The following is a 20,045-nucleotide window of genomic DNA, read 5'->3' as shown; positions in this document are numbered from 1 at the left end:
GCAATTTTGTGTCCCAGCTACATTTCACATGCCTTGCTGAGCTCATGGATGAACTCCCTTGTATTTTTTTAAAGGCTTATATATAGTGTATTATTATTCTTTGATTACACAGGTTGTCCCTCTTTTTCTCATTTCAGAATCCCACTTGGCCCGTGGTGTTGGGCCATTTTTTTTGTTCTGATTCATTTCTTGCCTGTGGATAGATTACCACTGTTTTTAAGTCCAAATTTCCAGTCCTCTCATTCCCCCGATGAGCATTGTTCCCACATCATGAATAAACATAGAGGTCATTTGGTATAAACTCTCCAAATTCTTTGCTTCCGAATTTATTTTTTATCCTCACCCAGCAGGTTTCTCCACAGAGAAGTTCCTTCCCTGTCAAAAGTCAGAGTCCAAGAGGAAGATGTATTTCTGCCCTCTTTTCAGTGATACCGTCTCACCTTTGTTCTTGATTCCAGGTTACTCCCTCTGCTATTTCTAATCCCATCTCTATCTGCATTCTCTTGATGTCCTAAAGAATAGCCTGTGCAGTAGAGTTGGAGGCGTATGGATATTGTATTAAGTAGTGTTAACCTATCATGTGAAAGGGTGATTTCTTTTCCACTTCTTCAGTCCCTTATTGAAGGGGAAAATCTCATTTGGCACTAGCACTTCTCAAAACATTCGCAGATATTTCTATTTTAACAAAGGGAATAAGCTAGAAAGGAAGAATTAATGGAGGTTCAGAAATTCTGTTTCATCCTATTTGTTATTCATTTTTAAACCAGGAAACATTTCAAATGGAAAAATACAGAGATTAATGTCTCTCTCTCTCTCTCTCTCTCTCTCTCTCTCTCTCACACACACACACACACACATACACACGTCTACTTCCAGATTTAGTAAATGCAAATATTTTACCATATATGTTTAAGGTTGTAGGAGTCATAGCTCAACCAGAGAGGCAAGGAGCAGAACCCTAGAATGGAGATGTGTGCGTGTGTGTGTGTGTGTGTGTGTGTGTGTGTGAGAGAGAGAGAGAGAGAGAGAGAGAGACAGAGTGAGACAGAGGGGGAGAGAGAGAGACATTATGTATATACTGATGAGTGATACATTATGGAAGTTTGACCTCATGCTCTCGTGGCAGCTGGTTGAGCAGCTCTTTTAAGGCTGTGGTCTCAGCATGTGATATCGGAGCAGGACGCCTGCAGGGCAGGCTCCTGGGAGGACAGATATGATCTGGAGTCCATCCGAATTGACTAGCATTGGTGCCATTCTCACTGCCTCCAACCTGGGTGGAGTGAATGCCTTTTAGACATACCTGGCCCAGGAGTCAGAGAGGCTAAAGGAGGATACAGAAGAAGGGGGAGGAGTTGTAGGACCAGCTTCCATGCCACACCAGCTGGGTGAGCCAGCCAATGAATGACAGAGTATGGGAGGCATGAAAGCACCTGTCCCGACCTTCTGAGCCTGTAAACTACGAATAACCGCTCCTTCAATTTCACATCCATCTTGCCTGCAGATATCTCTTACGGCCCGCTAGATGAAAACATTCTAGCCAGTATGTGGCTTTTTAACCATGGGTTTATTGTTGATAGTCCTATCTGACAAGTGATATCTGTATTGACATCAAATCTTATTTTTATGTTAATTTACTTAAGTTAAAAACTCTGAATGATTTGCAAGAAGACTAGTGGGCTGGGGACACGGCTCAGTGGCAGAGGGCTTGCCTAGCATTGTGAGGTGCTGGGTTCAGGCCTCAGCACTGCAGAGCAAACAAAAAGACGACTAGTAAATAATATCACCCAGAAGATGGACATCTCAGTCTTTCGTAAAGATACTTGAAGAGCTGATTTTGGAAAAAACTGAGCTGGCCCTGTCATGTGACATAAAACCCTAAATATGTGTTCTTTACTCTCCTGACTCTGATTAGGTAGTTGCTCTTGCCGAAGAATTCCTTCCCCTGTATTCTGTTTTAATTAATTCCCTAGCAGTCTTCACTACCTTACTCCAGTGCTACATTCACAACTTTCCCCTCCTTCTCATGGGTAGAATTCACATCTTCTTTTTTCTGTGCTCTCTTGAACTTTGTTTCTACGGTGGCTCACTGGGCTCCCATCACAATCTGCCCTGTGTTTACAACTTTGGATGTATTTGCTATCTTCACTTGACTGTGTGTGCCTCGAAGGAAAGGACTGCTTCCAATCCTTGTTGGTTATCATCTGAGGTGCATAATACAATGTGTTCCAAAGTGTTGGCACTTGCTAAAACTCAAAAGATTTCAATTAAAATTAAATAACAGAAGGAGGGCCAGGTGCGGTGCTGCACACCTGTAAATCCCAGTGACTCAGGAGGCTGAAGTTGGAGGATTGCAAGTTCAAAGCCAGCCTCAGCAACTTAGCAAGTTCCTAAGCAACTCAGTGAGACCCTGTATCTAAATAAAATACAAAAAAAAAAAAGTCTGGGGATATGGCTCAGTGGTTAAGCGCCCCTGAATTCAATCCCCAGTACCAATAATAACAACAACAGAAGGAAGGTGGTCAGGTGGTGATATTCCCATTTTACTTGAGATAAACAGATGTGTATAAAATAATTTGTCCAGTCTTAGTTAGTGGTGGTAACAAAAACTAGGTTCAAGAACTACTGGTTTTCAATGCACGATTTTTGTTCCAGCATTCTCTGAGGGGTTGGTTTAAAAAATACATATGATAGGCTGTTATATATGATTGATGTGTTGGGTGTTTGGAATGGATAAAGAAGAATGTTAAGGTTTTTTCCTAAAGGACATAAAAAGTCATTAGAAAATTAGAATTTGACTCAATCTACACAAATAATGACAGAAAACAATATTTGCCTATTAAGTAATCCAACCAACTGATGCTTCAGAAATTAAGAAAAGAGACTGCAGTCTAGAGTGGTTATTGGAGACTTCAGAAAGACAGTTGAGATTGAGATGAACCTTGGGTTTAGAGGGTTTGAAATTAGGAAGGTCATTTGAAGTGGAAAAACAACATTGGAAAAGGTATAGAAGAGGGACTACCCTATACCCTGGCCACATAGAATGTGGCCCAGACACATTGTTGGATGTGGTTAGAAATGCAGTGTCTCAGACCCTACCCCAGACTTAGTGAGTCAGACCCTGCCTGTTAAGTTGAAAAGACTGGCATATACTATTTGTATCATGCTGTACAATTTCCTGTCAATTAGAGAAGCATCCCATTTGACCCTTAGCAGGGGATAGTTAAAATGAATGCTTTAGCTTAAAAGGTACCATTAGCATCCATTCTTATTCTAAGAAAACCTGAAGTTAGAGAGGTTTGAATTTGCTCAAGGCTGGCTGGAGCTGAGGTTTAGACTCAGGTATGCAGATTCATATGCTTTTCACCTCTCACAGCGAGTTAAGTCATGTTTGGGGGATTGAGGAGGTCTGTGCAGACAGCTGGAATGTGGATTAATTGGCAGTTGAGCCATAGGAAACTTATCATTTGTCTGTTAATATGCTTTGACCAGAATAGTTTCATGGGGTGTTTCAGGGAAGTTGATTCAGTGGTGTGTTGTGGATGGATTAGAATGGGGACGAGAGAGTACTCAGAAACACCAGTTATTCGGAGTGTGTAAGTACGTTCCAAATTTTAAACACAAAAAATAGGTACTAACAGTAAGTCAGCCAAGCAGAATTTATCAATGTCCCCTTTGTGCTGGGCACCGGGCACATGGTCCTGCCTTTGAGATTAGGGCCTTGATTACGTAATGCTTTTATGATTGGGTCAGGTGGATAACTGAGAACTAATAGCAGAAAAGACTAATAGTAATGACTACAATAAAATCATCTTTGCTTTTTGTCTCCTTCATTTCCCCTGCAAAAAACGCTCTGGCCTCAAGGTCAGTTAGCTCCCATTCTCATCCTGGTTCAGCTATCGGTGTTAAACGAGATCGAGATCGTGAAAGATCCCTTAATTGCTCTGTGTCTCATTTTTCCTGCCTACAAAACAAATGTCACACCTGACCATGACTTTACATTGAAGCTGTTGTGATGAGATAATTTACAGGAGATGCTTCCTCCTTCCTTGGGAAGCATGACAAAAGCTCATAATGGTGATAATATAAAATCACTTTTCAAACCTTCACTTTTTTGAAACTTTTAAAATTCCAATCCCCTGGTGCATTTTAGTCATTTTTCTAATTATAATTACATTGAGAGGGAGGGGGGGAAATCCAGCCATCTGTGGCACTTGTTCTTCCTTCCCTGGAGGTAGAGCCGAGAAGATAATGATTTATTCGAGATGTTGTTAGTCCTACTCGGAAGGAGAATGGATGGTGGTTTCTTATGGTGGCTTTAAGGCCCATCTGCTGTTGGTTGCGATTTCATTAGACAAAAATATGTGGGTGAATGTGTATGTGGTAGTGGTAGAATGATAGTAGAGAAAAGAATGAGAGAATTGTTGTTGTGGTTGTTGTTGTTGTTCTCTGGGGAAAAGGAGCAGGATGTGTGAGTTGTGTGAAATTGTCATAGCAAAATTAAGGAAAAGAACCCCACGCCCTGTGTGAGGGTGGTGCATCCCCAGGGCTAGTTTAGTGCCAAGCCATCTTTGACTTCCTGTGACCGTATGACCCATGGATATAGAGGCTCTGGTATAAAGGACTTAACATTAGGCTGTTATTGGAGGTTAAGACTCTCCTCTCTACCCTAATCTCATGCTGCCCCTTGGGTAGCATTATCATGCAGTCCCTTTCCTGCGTGCCTACTCAGTCTCCATTATGACCAGCAAGACTGAGCATGACATGGATTTCGAGCTGTCACTGAGGCGGGCACTGTCTAGAAAGGTTGCAGGTTTCTGACCTTTTTGGTGACAGAAAACTGTGGCCCTGTGTGTTCTGCTGAGGACCTTGGATGTGCGTGTGGACACGTATGTGTCTATGTGAGTGCCCCCAAATACACACACTTGTGCATTGGGTGGGCCACAGAGACACTGAGAGTGGTAGGAGGAGGGCAGAGAGGATGAGATAGGTGGGAAGTGCTTAATCTGCCTGTAGATTGCTAGGAATGAAACTGGGTAAAGCTGGTTAATACAGATAATGCTGATTAATTAGGTTTCATTGTTCCTTTTATTATAGTTTTTTTTTTTTTTTTTTTTTTTTTTAGTTTTGGAGATTGAACTCAGAGACACTCTACTACTGAGCCATGTTTGCATCCCTTTTTTTTTTTTAATTTTGAGATAAGGTCTCACTAAGTTTCTTAGGTCCTTACTAAGTTGCTGAGACTGGCCTCAAACTTGAGGATGAGGTCCTGCCTCATCCTCCTGAGTCACTGGGATTATAGGCGTGCCATGGCGTCCACATTTCCTACGTTATGACTAAAGTTATATGCTAGCACCAATTCTTTGTTTCTGAACTATTTTCTCCAGATTGTGGTGTTTACTAAGAATGGGGCCTTCATAATGAAACATGTCTCCAACTACAGGACCCTTTGGAGCCTTTTCCCTTCTACCTAGAACATTCCTTATCCTGGGACAATCCAGATAAAAATGTGAAGTGCTAACAAATACTCAACAGGAACTGACTCTGGTGGTGGCGCGCGGTTAGCATTAGAAAAGTGTGTGTCATTATCACTAGCATTCTCTCTGAGCCATTTTTCCATTCCCTTGTTAAATGCGTAGGTCCTGGGTTATTTGTTTTGGAAGCCCAAAAGGTGAATTGGCACATGAATGTGCAGTGAAGAAAGTGATATGTGCTCTAGAAAAGTCTAGATGGAACTTTGTAGGTGAGCAGGAGAGGACATCTGGAGAGGAAGGCAAGAGGCAATGGAAGGCGTTATCTAAAGCTGCATCTTGGAGGATGGGGAAAGTTCAGCCATTCGAGTGCCTTCCAGGTGAAGTGAATGGTATGACAGAAACAGAAAAGGGCACACTCAGAGAGGACACGTGGCTGGTTTGCTTTGCCTGATTGAAGGCTGCACGTTCACTGGCACATATGTTTTGAGTCATTTCCTCTGTGCTCCTTGCCCTGTGTTTTTCATTTCTTTCTACCCATCAATTAAATTTCAGCAGATTGTAATTGGGGTGGCGGGGGGGGGGGCAGTTACTAGGTGGACGAAAGTGGCTTTGTAATTTTAGCGATTGCAAAATGTGTAATCGATGTGTTTTCGCAATGATGAGGGTCTTTATTTTTATAAACTGATTGCCTCCTATTCTAAAATGTCCTTAATAGTACACAAATTGGGACTAGGATGCATGTAAACCTAGGGACATGTTTTCCTTTGCATCTTATAATAAATCACCACATGCTTTGTGCATCTCCAGAGGTCCCCACAGTCTACCCACTCAAAATAGATTGGGGCTTCCTTGCATCTTTTCAGCTTTACCAAAAGAATATTAAAAAAAAAAAATCCATCCTGGATTTTTGCATTAGCTTTCTGTTATAACGCCTGCAATGTCATGCCTCCTTTTCTCTTCCTTTGACAGCAATCCTGTCATCTAGTGGTGATAGACTGCTCTCCTTCTGGTTCATTGAGCTGACTGGGGACACACCATTCATTTAGCTGAATATGCCCCTACAGAATGGTGTACAAGGGGCCCCAGGCTGGAATTCTCTGCAGACTGGGGAGGAGATGGTTGGGAAGTCTCTCCTGTGTGTGCCTCAGTCAGCTCATCCATCTACTGGGCACAGTACCACATGCCAGAGAGAAATCACATTTCTTCATGGTTTTTAGACACTTGCTTTATTTAAAGATATTTGAAGACATCAAGTTCAAAGTTAATGGGGATTGTTTCTTAAATAAGATCATCACACTGTGAAACAGACTGATTATGTTTTCTTAATAAATGTTAAGCTTAAAATAATTGTCCAATAATGAAAGCCAAGACAAATGGAAATCTATAGCATACAAAGGCTCTATAGGACAGCTTGTAAACCCCGTTGTAACTACAGAGCCCCGTTGTAACTACAATCAATGACAAATGACTTGTATGCTCAGTAAATATTTCTGGGATGAATGGATAAAATATCTTTTCTTTGGTAGAGAACAATTATGATTAGATTAAGCCAATATTAAATGCAGGTGAAGGTTGTGAAATGAATATCTACACCTGGGATTTTGAAATTCTTTAAATCCTGAGTTGTATGTCGTATCTTCCATTAGTATCTATGGAAGTACACATTATGCTTTGCTTTAATAAAGCAATACTATATATGCTGTTTTCTGAGACATGCAACTGTGCCACTGGGTCTTCTTTAGATCATGAGTCCACGGCCCGGTGCCTGGTTATCTGAGCAGCAGATACAGTGTTGGAGAGGAAGTAGCAGGGATGTTGGGCTTGTAAGTCAGAGCCCATAAAGTCTGACCATATCAACAGAGTCCTTAGCATCAGCTCTGTCTCAGAATAGATAGGAAAACACCCTGAAGAAGCATAAAGTGCTCTGTAAGTGGGCTGCTGTTGGCCTTGTTCCTCGCAGAGCACGAAGCTTCCTTTTCACACGATTCTCCTTGGTTTCTGATGTGGCCCATTTCTGATGTGGCTCCTAAGAACACAAAAGCAAGAAACAGATCCTTCAGGGTTTGCAGGCACCCTGAGTTTTCCACCTACATGGCCAATCAACAGCGTCTGCTTTTGTGTGTTTGCTCTTTCAGCTGTACGTGGCCACGGAGGCCATCCTCATTGCACTGATCGGGGCCACACCGTCATACCACTGGGACCTGGCGGGGCTCCTGCCCAACCAGAGCCACAGCAACCACTCAGCGGGCAAAGACGAGGCCTTCGGGGAATGGCTTCTGACCGCCAACGGCAGCGAGATCCACAAGCACGTGCATTTTAGCAGCAGCTTCACCTCCATCGCCTCTGAGGTAACCTCAGGCCACGCCGGTCACTAAGGGACTGCCCTTCCTCCTTGGAGGGAACCACTCTTTTTTGTCTTGTTGGTTTCAATCTGAGCCACCTCTTCAAGTAACTTTCTCATAAATTAAAGATGTAAGGTTTTAATGTTTCAAAGGAGAATATACTATAAAAACACATTCTTTTTCCTTCTCCCTGCCCTTGGGAGAAGTGTGCATCTCACCAAAATTAGACGGAATAAGATAGAAGCTCCAAAAGAGCTCATTTCAATTATGGTGTCCAATTAAAAAGTGAATTAAAACTTTCATCTCTCTTTTCCACCTATGCAAATGTTGGTAAAGTAAAGAAAGAGAAAGGCACTGGCCCATCTGGAGCATCCTACTTTCTTTCATTTTTAAGTCAGTCCTGTGGGTAGGTCCAAGGGGGCACCCTGAACGTGCAGTCTACAGTAGAGATGGTGCTACCAGGGCAGGCAGGAAGCCCTACTGTGAAGGAAGCTTTGCTACCCAAGGAGAAGGCTCTGGCCCTGAGCCAACCAGAGACAAGCTGAGGGCAGACAGTCTGGAGAGGAGAAACCCTGGGATGGAAGGGGCCGGAAGCACGGGCACTGGTTTAAAACTGTTGAAATGCTCCTGTCTTCTTTGCCTGCTCCACATAAGCCGTCCATATGCCTGTGGCTGCCTGCTCTTAGGCACGGAGTCTGACACGCGCCTTGCTGTCATCACCCGTCCAGGCCTGGAAACCACCCTCCTGTGCCTGTCCGCTCCACCATGACCCCAGCCACCCTTTCCTATTGTTGGAATTTTTGATTACCATCTGTTAGGTGATGGGGCTTAGTAAAAAGAGACAGCCCCGAGGGTGGTGTCTGCTTGGCCTGTTCTTAGGAGTCCCCCAGGAGAAGGGATAATTTCTAGTTTAACTTCTCCAGGTACCATAAAGCAGCATTTTCAACAAGAACCTGGCCATGTCACTGCTCACTCAGAAACCTCCAGCGATTCTCCCACTGCGCACAGCACAGAAAGACCCTGAGGCCCGGCCCACTTCACAGGTGGGTCAGGGTGGACTTCTCCACCTCCACTCTGTGCCTCAGCCCTGCCCATCCCTTTCCCGGGAATTTTTACTGTGCACCCCACATGCCCTGGGCCCTCAGCCTGAACCTGTTACCTGGGGCATGAATGCCATGACCACTCACCCTCGCCTCTACCCAGAGGTCCCAATCTGCCACCTAAGGGCCCACTTTCATTGTCACCTTCTCTGGAAGTCTTCCCAGCCCCACTTCCCAGAAGTACTCTCCCGTTTCTGCTCTGGTAACATTTTGAGAGTAATATGTCACCGACTCTTATTTTTGGTTCAACTCTTTATTTTTTTAAAAGGTCTTTGAAGTCAGAAATCATGTTTTGGTCATCTTGGAATCCCCTGGGCTACTCACAACAGCAATAACCATGACCACCACTAATCTATTAAAATAACTAATAGCATTGCAGAATGGTGCTGTCTGCTAGGCATTGTATTGCTTACAGCCCTTATCCTACTTAATTCTCACAATAATTATGCAGTAGGCATTATTTTCTCCATTTTACAGATGAAGAGGTTTGAGACTCTGGGAGGTCAAGGTTAGCTAATAAGGGCAATGCTGGTATTTGAACCCGAATTCATCGTAACTCAGAAGCCTGTGCTCTTCATTACTGTACTTTCAAGAAACTTATCCCATCCAAACTGTATTCACATTTCTTAGGTTTGTTTTTGATAGCTAACAGTAGCCAAATAATTTTTTTTCAATCTTTAATTTTCAACTGATAGGAATTTCAGGAATACTGTGACTACCCTTATGTCCTTTCATTTCTCTGTGAATATTTTGCTTTGATAGCATTGTTTTTCTCTAAGCCATTTTAAAATTGCATATATCAGTCTTTTTTCACACTCCAATACTTCAGGGTGTGTTTCCTAAAAATAAGGAAATACAAGAATGCCACAGTACAGTTTACCAATTAATTAAGTTTAAGTTTTCCTTAAACAGTCGTCAATTTTGATTTACCAACATCCAATTTTTGTCGATTGACCCAGTATTGTCTTTCATTGATTTTTTTGTTTCCTAAATGTATTGAATCTGGTTCAGGATCATGTATTACATTTAGTTGTTTTAGCTCTTCAATGTATATATGTATATATGTGTGTGTGTGTATGTGTGTTTGTGTGTTCGTGTGTGTGTGTGTGTGTGTGTGTGTACACACACATACACACTCTCACATACCCCTAGTCCTGGGGATTAAATCCAGCACCTTATGCATGCTAGACAAGTGCTCTGTCAGTGAGCTACATCCCCTGCCCTTTTTATTTTTTATTTTGAGATACGTTCTCTTTAAGTTGTCCAAGCTGGTCTCAAACTTGTGATCCTCCTGCCTCAACTGAGTGGCTAGGATTACAAGCAAGCCTCTTTGTGCCCAGTTTATGATTTTGGTATTTTAAAGAATCCTTACCCCTTTCCTGTTTAAAAATAACAATTTTTTATGGGGTGGGGGAGGGTCTATCTGATGATGGCTCATTCTGATTGGTTATGCATCCCTGGTCAGAATAGTCCATAAGTAACATTGTGTCCTTCTCAGGTGTCACATCTGGAGACCCACAATATCCATCTGCCCCTTTTTGGTGATGTTAATTTGGATTATCCATTCTGGGTGTCAGCTGAGTTCTCCCTTTATACAGTTATATATTGTTTCATTTCAAGGAATAAGTACCACTTTTAGATTATGTAAATTTGCTGTTCTTTATCAGATCTTAGTGTCTGTTGATGAATCTTGTGGGAACCAACCTAGACAACGAGGGTGGCAAAGTGATATTTCTCAACCCAGCCCTTCCCACCCACTACTAGTCGGCATCCTGCTTCCTGATGTAAGCAAGAGTCCTTTCTTTTTCCCTAGTGTGTGTCTGTTGGCCTATACATCTATCTGTCATGAGTGTGTACTCAGAGATGCCTGTTCTTTTTAATGATTTATAATTTATTATAACCCTTAATTATTTTGCTGCTCAAATCATCCCCAGTTTTACCAGTGGGAACTCCTTCAAGCTGGCTTTTGTGTCCTTTTTACAATTTTTAATTAAAATTTTTATTTTGAAATAATTATAGATTTACATGCAGTTGCAGGAAATAATAAAGAGAAACTCTGTGTACATTTCCCCCAGCTTCCCCAGCGGTAACATCTTTCCAATAATATCGTAGCTCAGATGCTGCCACCGATACAGCTAAAGCACCAACATTTCCATCACCACGGGGACCCCTCTGGTTGGCCTGGTGGAGTCATACCCACTTCCCTCCCATCCCTCACCCTTTTCCTAACTCCCAATCTGTTCTCTTAAACCATACTTTTGTCATTTGAAGAATGGTTTGGAAAATGGAATTACATTCTTGGATCCTTTCTGGATTGGCTTTTTTTTTTTTTTACTCAGTATAATTCTCTGCAGATACATCCAGATTTAGTAATATTATTTAGTTACTTAACAAGGCTTGAACTAGGGTAGATTGATTTTTGATTTATTTATCATTGTTTTGCTCTAACTATTTTAGAACCTTTTTTAGTGATTCTTTCGGCATTACTTTACATATACATATTTATCACAGTCTACTGATGCAGTCAAATTAACAGGTGGAAGGACAAATAGAGACTCCGCATCACCTAAGGTCCCTTTACTCCTACAGTTCATAATTGTCTTAACTACATTTCTTATGTTCTTTTAGAGCCACACTGTACAGGATTAGAATTTAACATATCAAATAGAATTTAGAAGAGAAGGAAAGTCCATTGTGCTTACCCACATTTTTGCTGACAGTGTTCCTTCATCCTTACTGATATTCCAAGATCCCTTGTGAAATGTTTTCTGTCTTTTTAGAAACCTAATAATTGTTGTTTTATTTTAAGGTAGTTCTGTGGGCACAGAAGTCAGGATGTCTTGACTTCTCCTTCACTCCTCGTTCTCAGAGGTTTTAAAATTCATGATGCCAGTGTTGCTTCCTTCTGGCCTCCTTGGTTTCTGATGAATAAGCTGCCTACTATTTGAATTTCCCCCCATACCACCCCAGTAGAGGGATGTCATTTCTCTCTTGCTGCTTTCCAGATGTTTTAGTTCTTTTTTTTTTTTTTTTTAGGATTTAGACTATGGTGTTCCTGGGTGTGATCTGTAAGGGTTTTTTTTGTTGTTGTTGTTGTTTTTACCATTTTGGAACTTTTCAGCTACATTTATTTCAGCACGTTGTTAACCTACCCCCTTTCTCCTTTCCTTCCAGAACTCCAGTGGTGGCAATGTTAGCTCTTTTGTGATAGACTCACAGATCCCTGACACTTTGTTCTTTTTTCTCAGCCTGTTTTTCCCTTTGTTTTCAGATTGGGTTGTTTCCTGTTGTCCTAGAAATTTGTTGATTTTGTTCAAGTTTACTATTTCCATTCTTCTGTAAGGCCCATTCATTGTGCTTTTCCGTTCTAGAAACTTCATCTTGTTCTTTTATTATAATTTTCCCTTTCTTTACCAAGACCTTTTCTACCTTTGGCTGTCTTTTCATTTTGTTACTCATTTCAAACATTTTGTAAATGCTCATTGGAGCATTTTTTTAAAAAAAAAATATTGTTTTTAGTTGTAGTTGGACACAATATCTTTATTTATTTATTTTTCTGTGGTGCTGAGGATTGAACCCAGTGCCTCACATGTGCAAGGCAGGTGCTCTACCACTGAGCTACAGCCCCAGCCCATCATTGGAGCATTTTTATGATAGGGCTTTCACACATTTGTTAACTAATTCCAGCATCTCTGTCATCTCAGTGATTTTTTTTTATTCCATTTATAGAGTTTGAGATTTTTCTGATTATTGGGGTATGACATTATTTTCATTTGAAAACTATAGATTTGGGGTATTATGAGATTCTGGGTCTCATGTAAACTTTCTGCTTTTGTCGGCTTCCTGTGACACTGTTCTGGTGGAGAAAGAGCAGGGCTCCTCGTTACTACCTGGTGGTGGTGGAACATGTCTCAGTGGTCCACACTGACGCTGGTGGGGCAGGGTTGCTGCTTGGCAGGAATGAAAGTGTGGCCTTCCCTGGCACCTCCTCGGTGAGGTTGGGTCACTTGTCAGGTGGCCAGGATGGAAGCTTGTGTTCCCCACTCGGCCCTGGCTTGTGTAGATGGGATTGAAAACGTGGTTTTCATGTGGTGATTAGAGTAAGCAGTTGCTACCTTCAGAATCCTTTTGTCTGTTCCTTTTGGAATTTCTCCAGCACCTGGTCTTGAATATGTGAGGCCATAAGAAACCAGGGAACTCACCACTGGGTCATTCCTAGGGTCCTGGGTCCCCAGCTGGTCTGCTCTCTACCTTTCAGAATTGTCCTATGTTGCCTTTATATAGAAAGCCCCATGTTTTTAGTTAATACTTCGTGGGACAAATAAGGAAAATATGCCTGCTTTGTCCTCAGGAAGTGATACCTTCCAGTGTCCTCTGGATCATTTTTTTTTTTTTTCCCTCAGCACGTCAGAGAGTTTTGGCATGACAAGCTACCCCAGGTTCATCTTGCTCCTGCCTTCCCCAACCATGGCCTTAGTCATTTCTCCAGGAGGCCCTGGCTCCATTTAGTACCTCCTGAGATTGTGAAACGGTGAGGGTTAGTTATAGGTCTTCTTTCCGAGAACTCCCTTACCACGCACGTTGCAGACTAAATTCCGCTACACGTAGAAACATTGATTAACTAAATTCTTATCATCAACAAGCACACAGTAAACTGTATTATAGCCTCGAGAACCCCAGCTCTTTGGTCTCCTAGGTGTTCTGAACATGGTTTCCATGACAGGTCACTAGAGGAGAATTCCAGTTTTTCATAAGGTGGGATACGGATACCACCCTCCCTCCTCCTCCTCCGCACACCACTGCCAGTGTCAGGAAGTGAGAAGCTTTCAGAGTTCATAATGGACCTGGGAGGGGTTTTTACCCCAGAATGGTATAGACCACCCTGGATTGTCTCTGGCCATGCAAGGGTGGGGGTCTCCAAAATACACTGAGCTTATCCATGTGTCTTGAATGCCTTTATTTGCATCAGCAATCGCCCACTTTTCATAACACTGCTAGTCAACAGACCACTGTTTTATTAGTGAATTTGTGAAGTGCCCATTGTTGATGGAGGTGATGATTACAGAGGCCCTTGTGCAGATGGTCTTTCTGAAGTGAAGACCAGCTGACCACTGCCGGACAGTGGTCTTGCTCAGACTGCTCATGGTACTGGGGTGAAAGTGTGACCTGGGTAATAAGTAAGCAAGTCCCACTGTACTTGCTTAATACTCTGAATTATTTAACATAGCAGCACTCTACTTCAGCAGAGCAGGCACTCAACAAATTTTAATGGGATTTGAATGAAATTAATGTTGATGAAATCCAAATTTAGGATCCCTTTTAGGTGTCACAGAAGGATATCACTGTTAGCAAATGTTCTTGGAGCAACTGCTGCTCACCTCATGCTAGAAAAGTCTCCACAGAAGGAGGGAGAGCTGTGAGATGCTACACCTCAGGACAGCAACGCTTGTCCCGGGCTGCACTGAAAGCTCACAGTAAACAGTACATGCTGGAAGACTGAGGACGGGGAAAAGGAGAATCAGCCAGAGGGAGCCCAGAGAACCCCTTCTCCCAAGATAGAGTTGGTAGATGGAGGAGAAATGGGATGAAATGACTTCCCCAGCAAGTGTTGAAGATCTTTAAAGTGGCTCTGAGAGCAAAAGAATGAAGGGCTCAGATGGGTCTCACCTTTCTATGTGGGATGTAGCTGTGTATTTTCCTATAAATTAACACCTGAGATAGAGAACATTTAAAGAATTTGCCTTAAATCCTATCCCCAATAAGCTACTGTTCTGGGACTCAATGAGTCTATCTTCTTTCTATTACACTATTTATTTATTTAGGTATTAGGATTGAACACAGGGCCTCTTAACCACTAAACCACATCCCCAGTCCTTTTAATGTCTGAGTTTGAGACAGGGTCTTGCTAAGTTGCTTAGGGCCTTGCTAAATTGCTGAGGCAGTCTTCTGAATTTGCAATCCTTCTACCTCAGTCTCTTGAGTCGCTGGAATCACAGGCATGCGCCACCACCCCCAGCTTATTTTTATTTATTTATTTATTTTTTTAATAGGGGCTTTTAATTTTAAATGGTATCTTAGATGGCATGCCAGTGTGTAAAAGAGCTACAGACTTTGCTGTTGTCATTGGGCAGGGACTGGGTCCAGGCAATCCTGCTGCTGCCAACACTTTGCAGAGTCCCAGAAACACTTTCAAAGACAACAGGGCAAATAACTCCCTCTGACTGGGCTGTGTGTTTGTTGACAATAAAGTGACAGGGAGTGCCTGATGGAAGTATGTGCCAGGGGCAGATTGGCAAGAATGTAGGCTAGCACCACGACCGTGGCAGGATTGTTTATGGTGCTTGCATGTTGGGCTGAAAGCTGGGTTAAAAAAGTAAATAAATACTCACCTTCTGGCTGCCAGCCATGCTCTTGAGAGTGCCTTTGACAGAGAATCCTAGGGGAGAGGGAAAGACACCCCTAATGTTGATGTTGTGGCTTGCAGATTTTGGAAAGAACACTGGCTCATAATTGCTGGGTGACTTGCCTAGTGTTCCCTAGTTGGTGAAAGTAGGGGCCTAGCCACTGGTTCCTGTGACACAAAACAAGCAGGAAGGGAGACAGGGGGCTGTCCTCCATGAATGGGGTCATGCACTTGGCTGCTCTAAGGGGTTGGGACTCAGGATATTTGTATCCGACTTGGGAGGAGCCGGGCAAGTGGTTCTGCACACACAAACTCAGGGACAAAGGGAGTAGAAATGATTCAGTTCAGCTTTATTAACTGTTCAGCCTAAACATACACCTTTCCTGATAAAACCGAAAACAACAAAGGGGCACTAGCTAAGTCCTCTGCTTCTTAGCAGTTCACTGTGCAGCCAGAGCCCAGTGGGGGTTTGCCCAGTGGCAATGATGTCACCCATTTTTCCTCTTAGGGAGACCTAGTAGGGATCTAGCTTCCCATTTTTAATGCAGAATTGCTTGGTTTTGCCTGAAGTTCTTATGTTTTATTTGGAGGTACAAGTGCAGGATCCATGCCTTGTGCCCAGTCTGCTCATGTGAGTTACCTTTGAGTTCTTACTGTCAGCACCTGCCCTGGATGCTGGAGTCCTGATTAGGTGGTCTTACAGTGGCTGGTATCAGTGGCGTCCAGTTTTCCTGCTGCTGCTGCCAAAACCACAAGTCAACAGAAACAGCAGCAGAGTGCAGAATGACAGTAGTGCCCAAGGATCAGCCAGGGCCAGCAGTCCTGACAGGATGGTGCATCAGCCACCGCTTGGCCAGTGTCCTTCAGGAGCTGCTGGCCTCTGCACGGAGTTGAGTTCATCTTCATCTTGATGAAATGCAGTTTCAAATCAAACTCCCACTTCACTTCTTAGCATTCATTCAATTTTGATTGCCTCTCTGGTTTTTCAGTTGATTCACCAATCTCCAAAGTGGGAATATTGAGACAATCTTGGTATATGGGTAACATAATATTTGAGTCTTACTGAAATTCTTTAAAAAACCAAAAAAAAAAAAAGTCCTCTTTATCTGTCTCAAAAAACTCCAAAAATAAATATTAAGACAGTCTACAGAACTCCCTAGTTAGGATATTGTTTTTAAAATACACATTTGAGAACTTCTGCCTTGCATTTCATTGCACATGGGTCAGGCCTTACAGAACTTCTTTATGGAGAGTTTTGGGAAAGGTGAATAAGAGGTGAGGTAGATGTGATTAACTAGGTATTCAATGCAAAAAAAAAAAAAAAGAAACCTTTAATCTAGGAGTCTTGACTATTCTAAAATAAGCTAATACGGAGCTGGGGATGTGGCTCAAGCGGCAGCATGCTCGCCTGGCATGCGTGCTGCCCGGGTTCGATCCTCAGCACCACAAAAGATGTTGTGTCCGCCGAGAAATAAAAAATAAATATTAAAAATTCTCTCTCTCTCTCCTCTCTCACTCTCTCTTAAAAAAAATAAAAATAAAATAAAATAAGCTAATAGCCATTGGGGTGAATTTATGTAGCAAATTGCTGTCTGCGGTATTCAAATTATTCCCTGAGCTCTGACTCATACAGAAAGCACCAAATATCATGGAGACACACAATTACCATGCTTAATTAATGTTTGCAACCAAAAAGTGTAAGGTTGGAATCTTTAATATCATTGTGGATATTGAAGAGCTGAAATTGACTGACTATTATCTTGAGATTAATATATTTTTCCCAAAGCCATACCCTGGGGTCAAAAGACGAGAGTATTAAAACTATTTGAAAAATTCACTGCAATTAATTGCTTTAGGGGCTAATTTTTTAAAATGTCTCGCTTCCTTATGCCTGAACTACTGATGGCTATAGCCTGCACACTTCACCCATTAAGTGGTAATTCAGAGTGACAACTACATTGAAATGAAGCAAGTTAGTTAATCACCATGAAACTGTTCCCAAAATACCCTGTCCACGTTCTCCCTCATCACAGGAGGACTTTGATTACCCGATTTTCTCCTGAAGTGACATTTTTTTTTTCCTGTACAAAGCTGTAAATAATTTTTATGGGAAATACAGGACGGGGGAAGGGCTGAAGTTTGGTTGGAATTGCTATCAGTACCGCTCAGAAGTTTTCACAGCAGAGCGGTAACAGGCTCTGTACTTGTGTACAACCCTCAAGGTCACGCTCAGGGGTGTTGGGGAAGCCTCTGTTTGTCCCAGTACTGCACAAGCTGGGAGTCTGGGCTATGCTTGTTGTCATGTGACCTGATTTTCCCCAAGGGTCTAAGTGCTACCTGTAGTAGCCCCTGCCTGGCTTACAGGTTCACTGATATGCTTTGAATCATCCATGGCCTGTTTCTTATTTCCCCATGGTCATATGTGCTTCCTCTCAGGAGAGGTATTTGTGGACCAATTAGGTGCTTTCAGGGGCTAAAGATTGCTAGGAGCCACAAGCAAATAATATGATGCATGGCACTTTCGGTTGTAAGGTGACGCCAGCTAGCCATAGAGATGATATGATTATGTTAAGATTTACATTCATATGGAAATTGGACTCCTGCTGTTCACCTTGGCCTGCTACAGGACTCATGTTACGGGACTCCTGGAGAGTTCCATTGGTTGGGGAAGGATAGTAGGAGGGAATTCCGGGGGAGGTCCGGCCCCCCGGTTCTGGTAGACGCGCGTGGGGGGATGGGGGGGTGGATCGGTTTGTGGCTTGCCGGCGCCTACGGAGTATTGGCGGCTTTTTCAAAAATAAAGTTTTGTTCCTGCTTGAGTGGCTCGTGATTCTGTGCCCAGCCAGACTGAGGCAAAAGATAAAACCACAGTCTTCTAGATGGCAGGTTGACGTAGGAAGAAGGAAAACCATTCAAATTCCAAATATCCTTCTACTTCCTTTCTTGAGAATGTCCTTTGGCAGCTCCAAGGAGAAGATGGGCAGTTCAGCATGTCCCTGCCCACCTGTAAATTTACAACTTGATGCTTGAGGTCGTGACATTGAGATGCTGTCCGTGAAGATGCCTGTAAGACTAGGGGATTCACTCCTGTTAACATAAATGATTCAGCAAGTGTGTAATGAGTTCTGGCAGACACTGTAAGATTAGCACCGGAGATACAAATACGCCCTTAAGAAGCTCAACGTAGAGGGAGAGACCAGTGGGCGCAGGGTTCAACACACATTATGTTAGAAGCAAAAGTAGGAAATGTGGCAAATAGGAGAGACGGTCAGCTCTGTTGGGATGAGCTGGGCAAGATCCAAGGAGTGTCCTGAGGATGAGTAGGAGTTCCTAGGGGGTGAGGTGGGGTGGGAAGTAGAGACCCCGGGCATGGCACATATGAGGAATAGTAAGTTCTTATCAGGTCAGGTTTTCTGGTAAAAATGGAATGAAAAAATCTGGGTTTTTTTTTTCCCTTTGATAGCCAGGCCCTCACCTGGACTTCTGCAGGCTGTGGCCCAATGTTTTTCATTTGTAGGTAATGCAGGGTCAGTCACAGGCCCTGAGCCAAAAATGAGGAGGGAAGACAAGAATGAGCAAAGCCCACATGTGGGAGGCAAATGGCCCAATGCTTGTAAGAGCTGAGTGCCAATCATGTTTTATGTACCATCACTGCTCCATCTATTACAGTGGTCTGTGCTTATACCATGTTCATCCACTTTCATTGCATGAAATGTCACCATAAACTAGAAGAATAAGTAAAATAGAGAAAAGAATGGGCAGTTTAAGTAAGGAGAAAACTGAAGCAGAGACAAACTTCTGATCTTCACCGAGCCAATGAGATGTTGCTTAGACACAGGCTGGGTATGGCCTCGATTTGGTATAGGAGAGGTGCCTCCTGCTCTTCAGTCTTTCTGATCCTCGTGATCATCTTAAGAGACATCTGTTATAGTCTCTGTGTTCTGGTCCTGTAGGGAAGGATGAGGCCGCACAGGGTATTCAGGGAAGAAGGAAAAGAAAGAAATCTGTGGTCTGTTGCTTCGTGTCATGTGGGTACACCAGAATGTCACACAAACCCTAAAGAATGATACAAGTATGGTTTAAAAATTAAAAAAAAATTATTAGGTATTTGTATTTAAAACACATGCTGTGGAATGAAATAAACTCTGAGACAAAAGTCCAGCCAAATATGAAAAAGAACCTTGAAAACCACTTTGGAAGTTGACTTTGAAACATTCTCTTCTCCCTCGCCCCAGCCTTCTTTGCACTGTTTTCCACATGCACAGGCCACGTGGAAAGAGCTTCACTTTCTGAGTGATACCCAACCTCTCCCTTTTCTCCTCCTCCTTTCCTAGCAGCACCTGATTCTGATACTCTAAGTCAAGGATCAACTTGTTCCTGGTATTCCTTTTGATGTTGATATTTTTCTATAGTTTCCTGAATGGAATGCATGCTGAAGGTGAAAAGGAGGGTCTTTTTTTTTTTTTGCATTGGTGGGAATCGAACCCAGGGCCTTGTGCATGCTAGGCAAGCACTCTACTACTGAGCTACACCCAAAAGTAGCCCCCCCAATAGCATCTTTTCCCACTCTATTGTACTTTCTGTACAAAGGGAGGCTGTGAGGATGGGAGGGGTGTGATGTGTGCAAGTTGGTCTGGCTGCATGATGCACCTATATTTTTCATGACTCAGCTGCTCATTTTGCTGTCAGGATTATAGAAACACACAGTCCTTTTTAAAAATAAGACTTT

At 42.7% G+C, this 20,045-nt stretch overlaps 1 protein-coding gene across 2 annotated transcripts in view; it reads left to right on the top strand.

Annotated features, from left to right (window-relative positions):
* Positions 1-20,045, top strand: part of SLC22A15 (solute carrier family 22 member 15) — an 82,446-nt gene that overhangs the window by 7,018 nt on the left and 55,383 nt on the right. For both annotated transcript variants that reach the window (XR_014023854.1, XM_081308613.1), the window contains exon 2: positions 7,607-7,819. Coding sequence is in view for 1 of the 2 variants with exons in the window: in XM_081308613.1 (XP_081164739.1) it covers positions 7,607-7,819 (213 nt within the window). In the remaining variant the exon portion in view is untranslated. The remainder of the gene's footprint in view (positions 1-7,606; positions 7,820-20,045) is intronic.

This window comes from Spermophilus citellus, assembly GCF_964194105.1.
Source record: "Spermophilus citellus genome assembly, chromosome: 9".
Classification (NCBI taxonomy): domain Eukaryota; kingdom Metazoa; phylum Chordata; class Mammalia; order Rodentia; family Sciuridae; genus Spermophilus; species Spermophilus citellus.
This window is presented reverse-complemented; position numbering and strand designations above follow the sequence as displayed.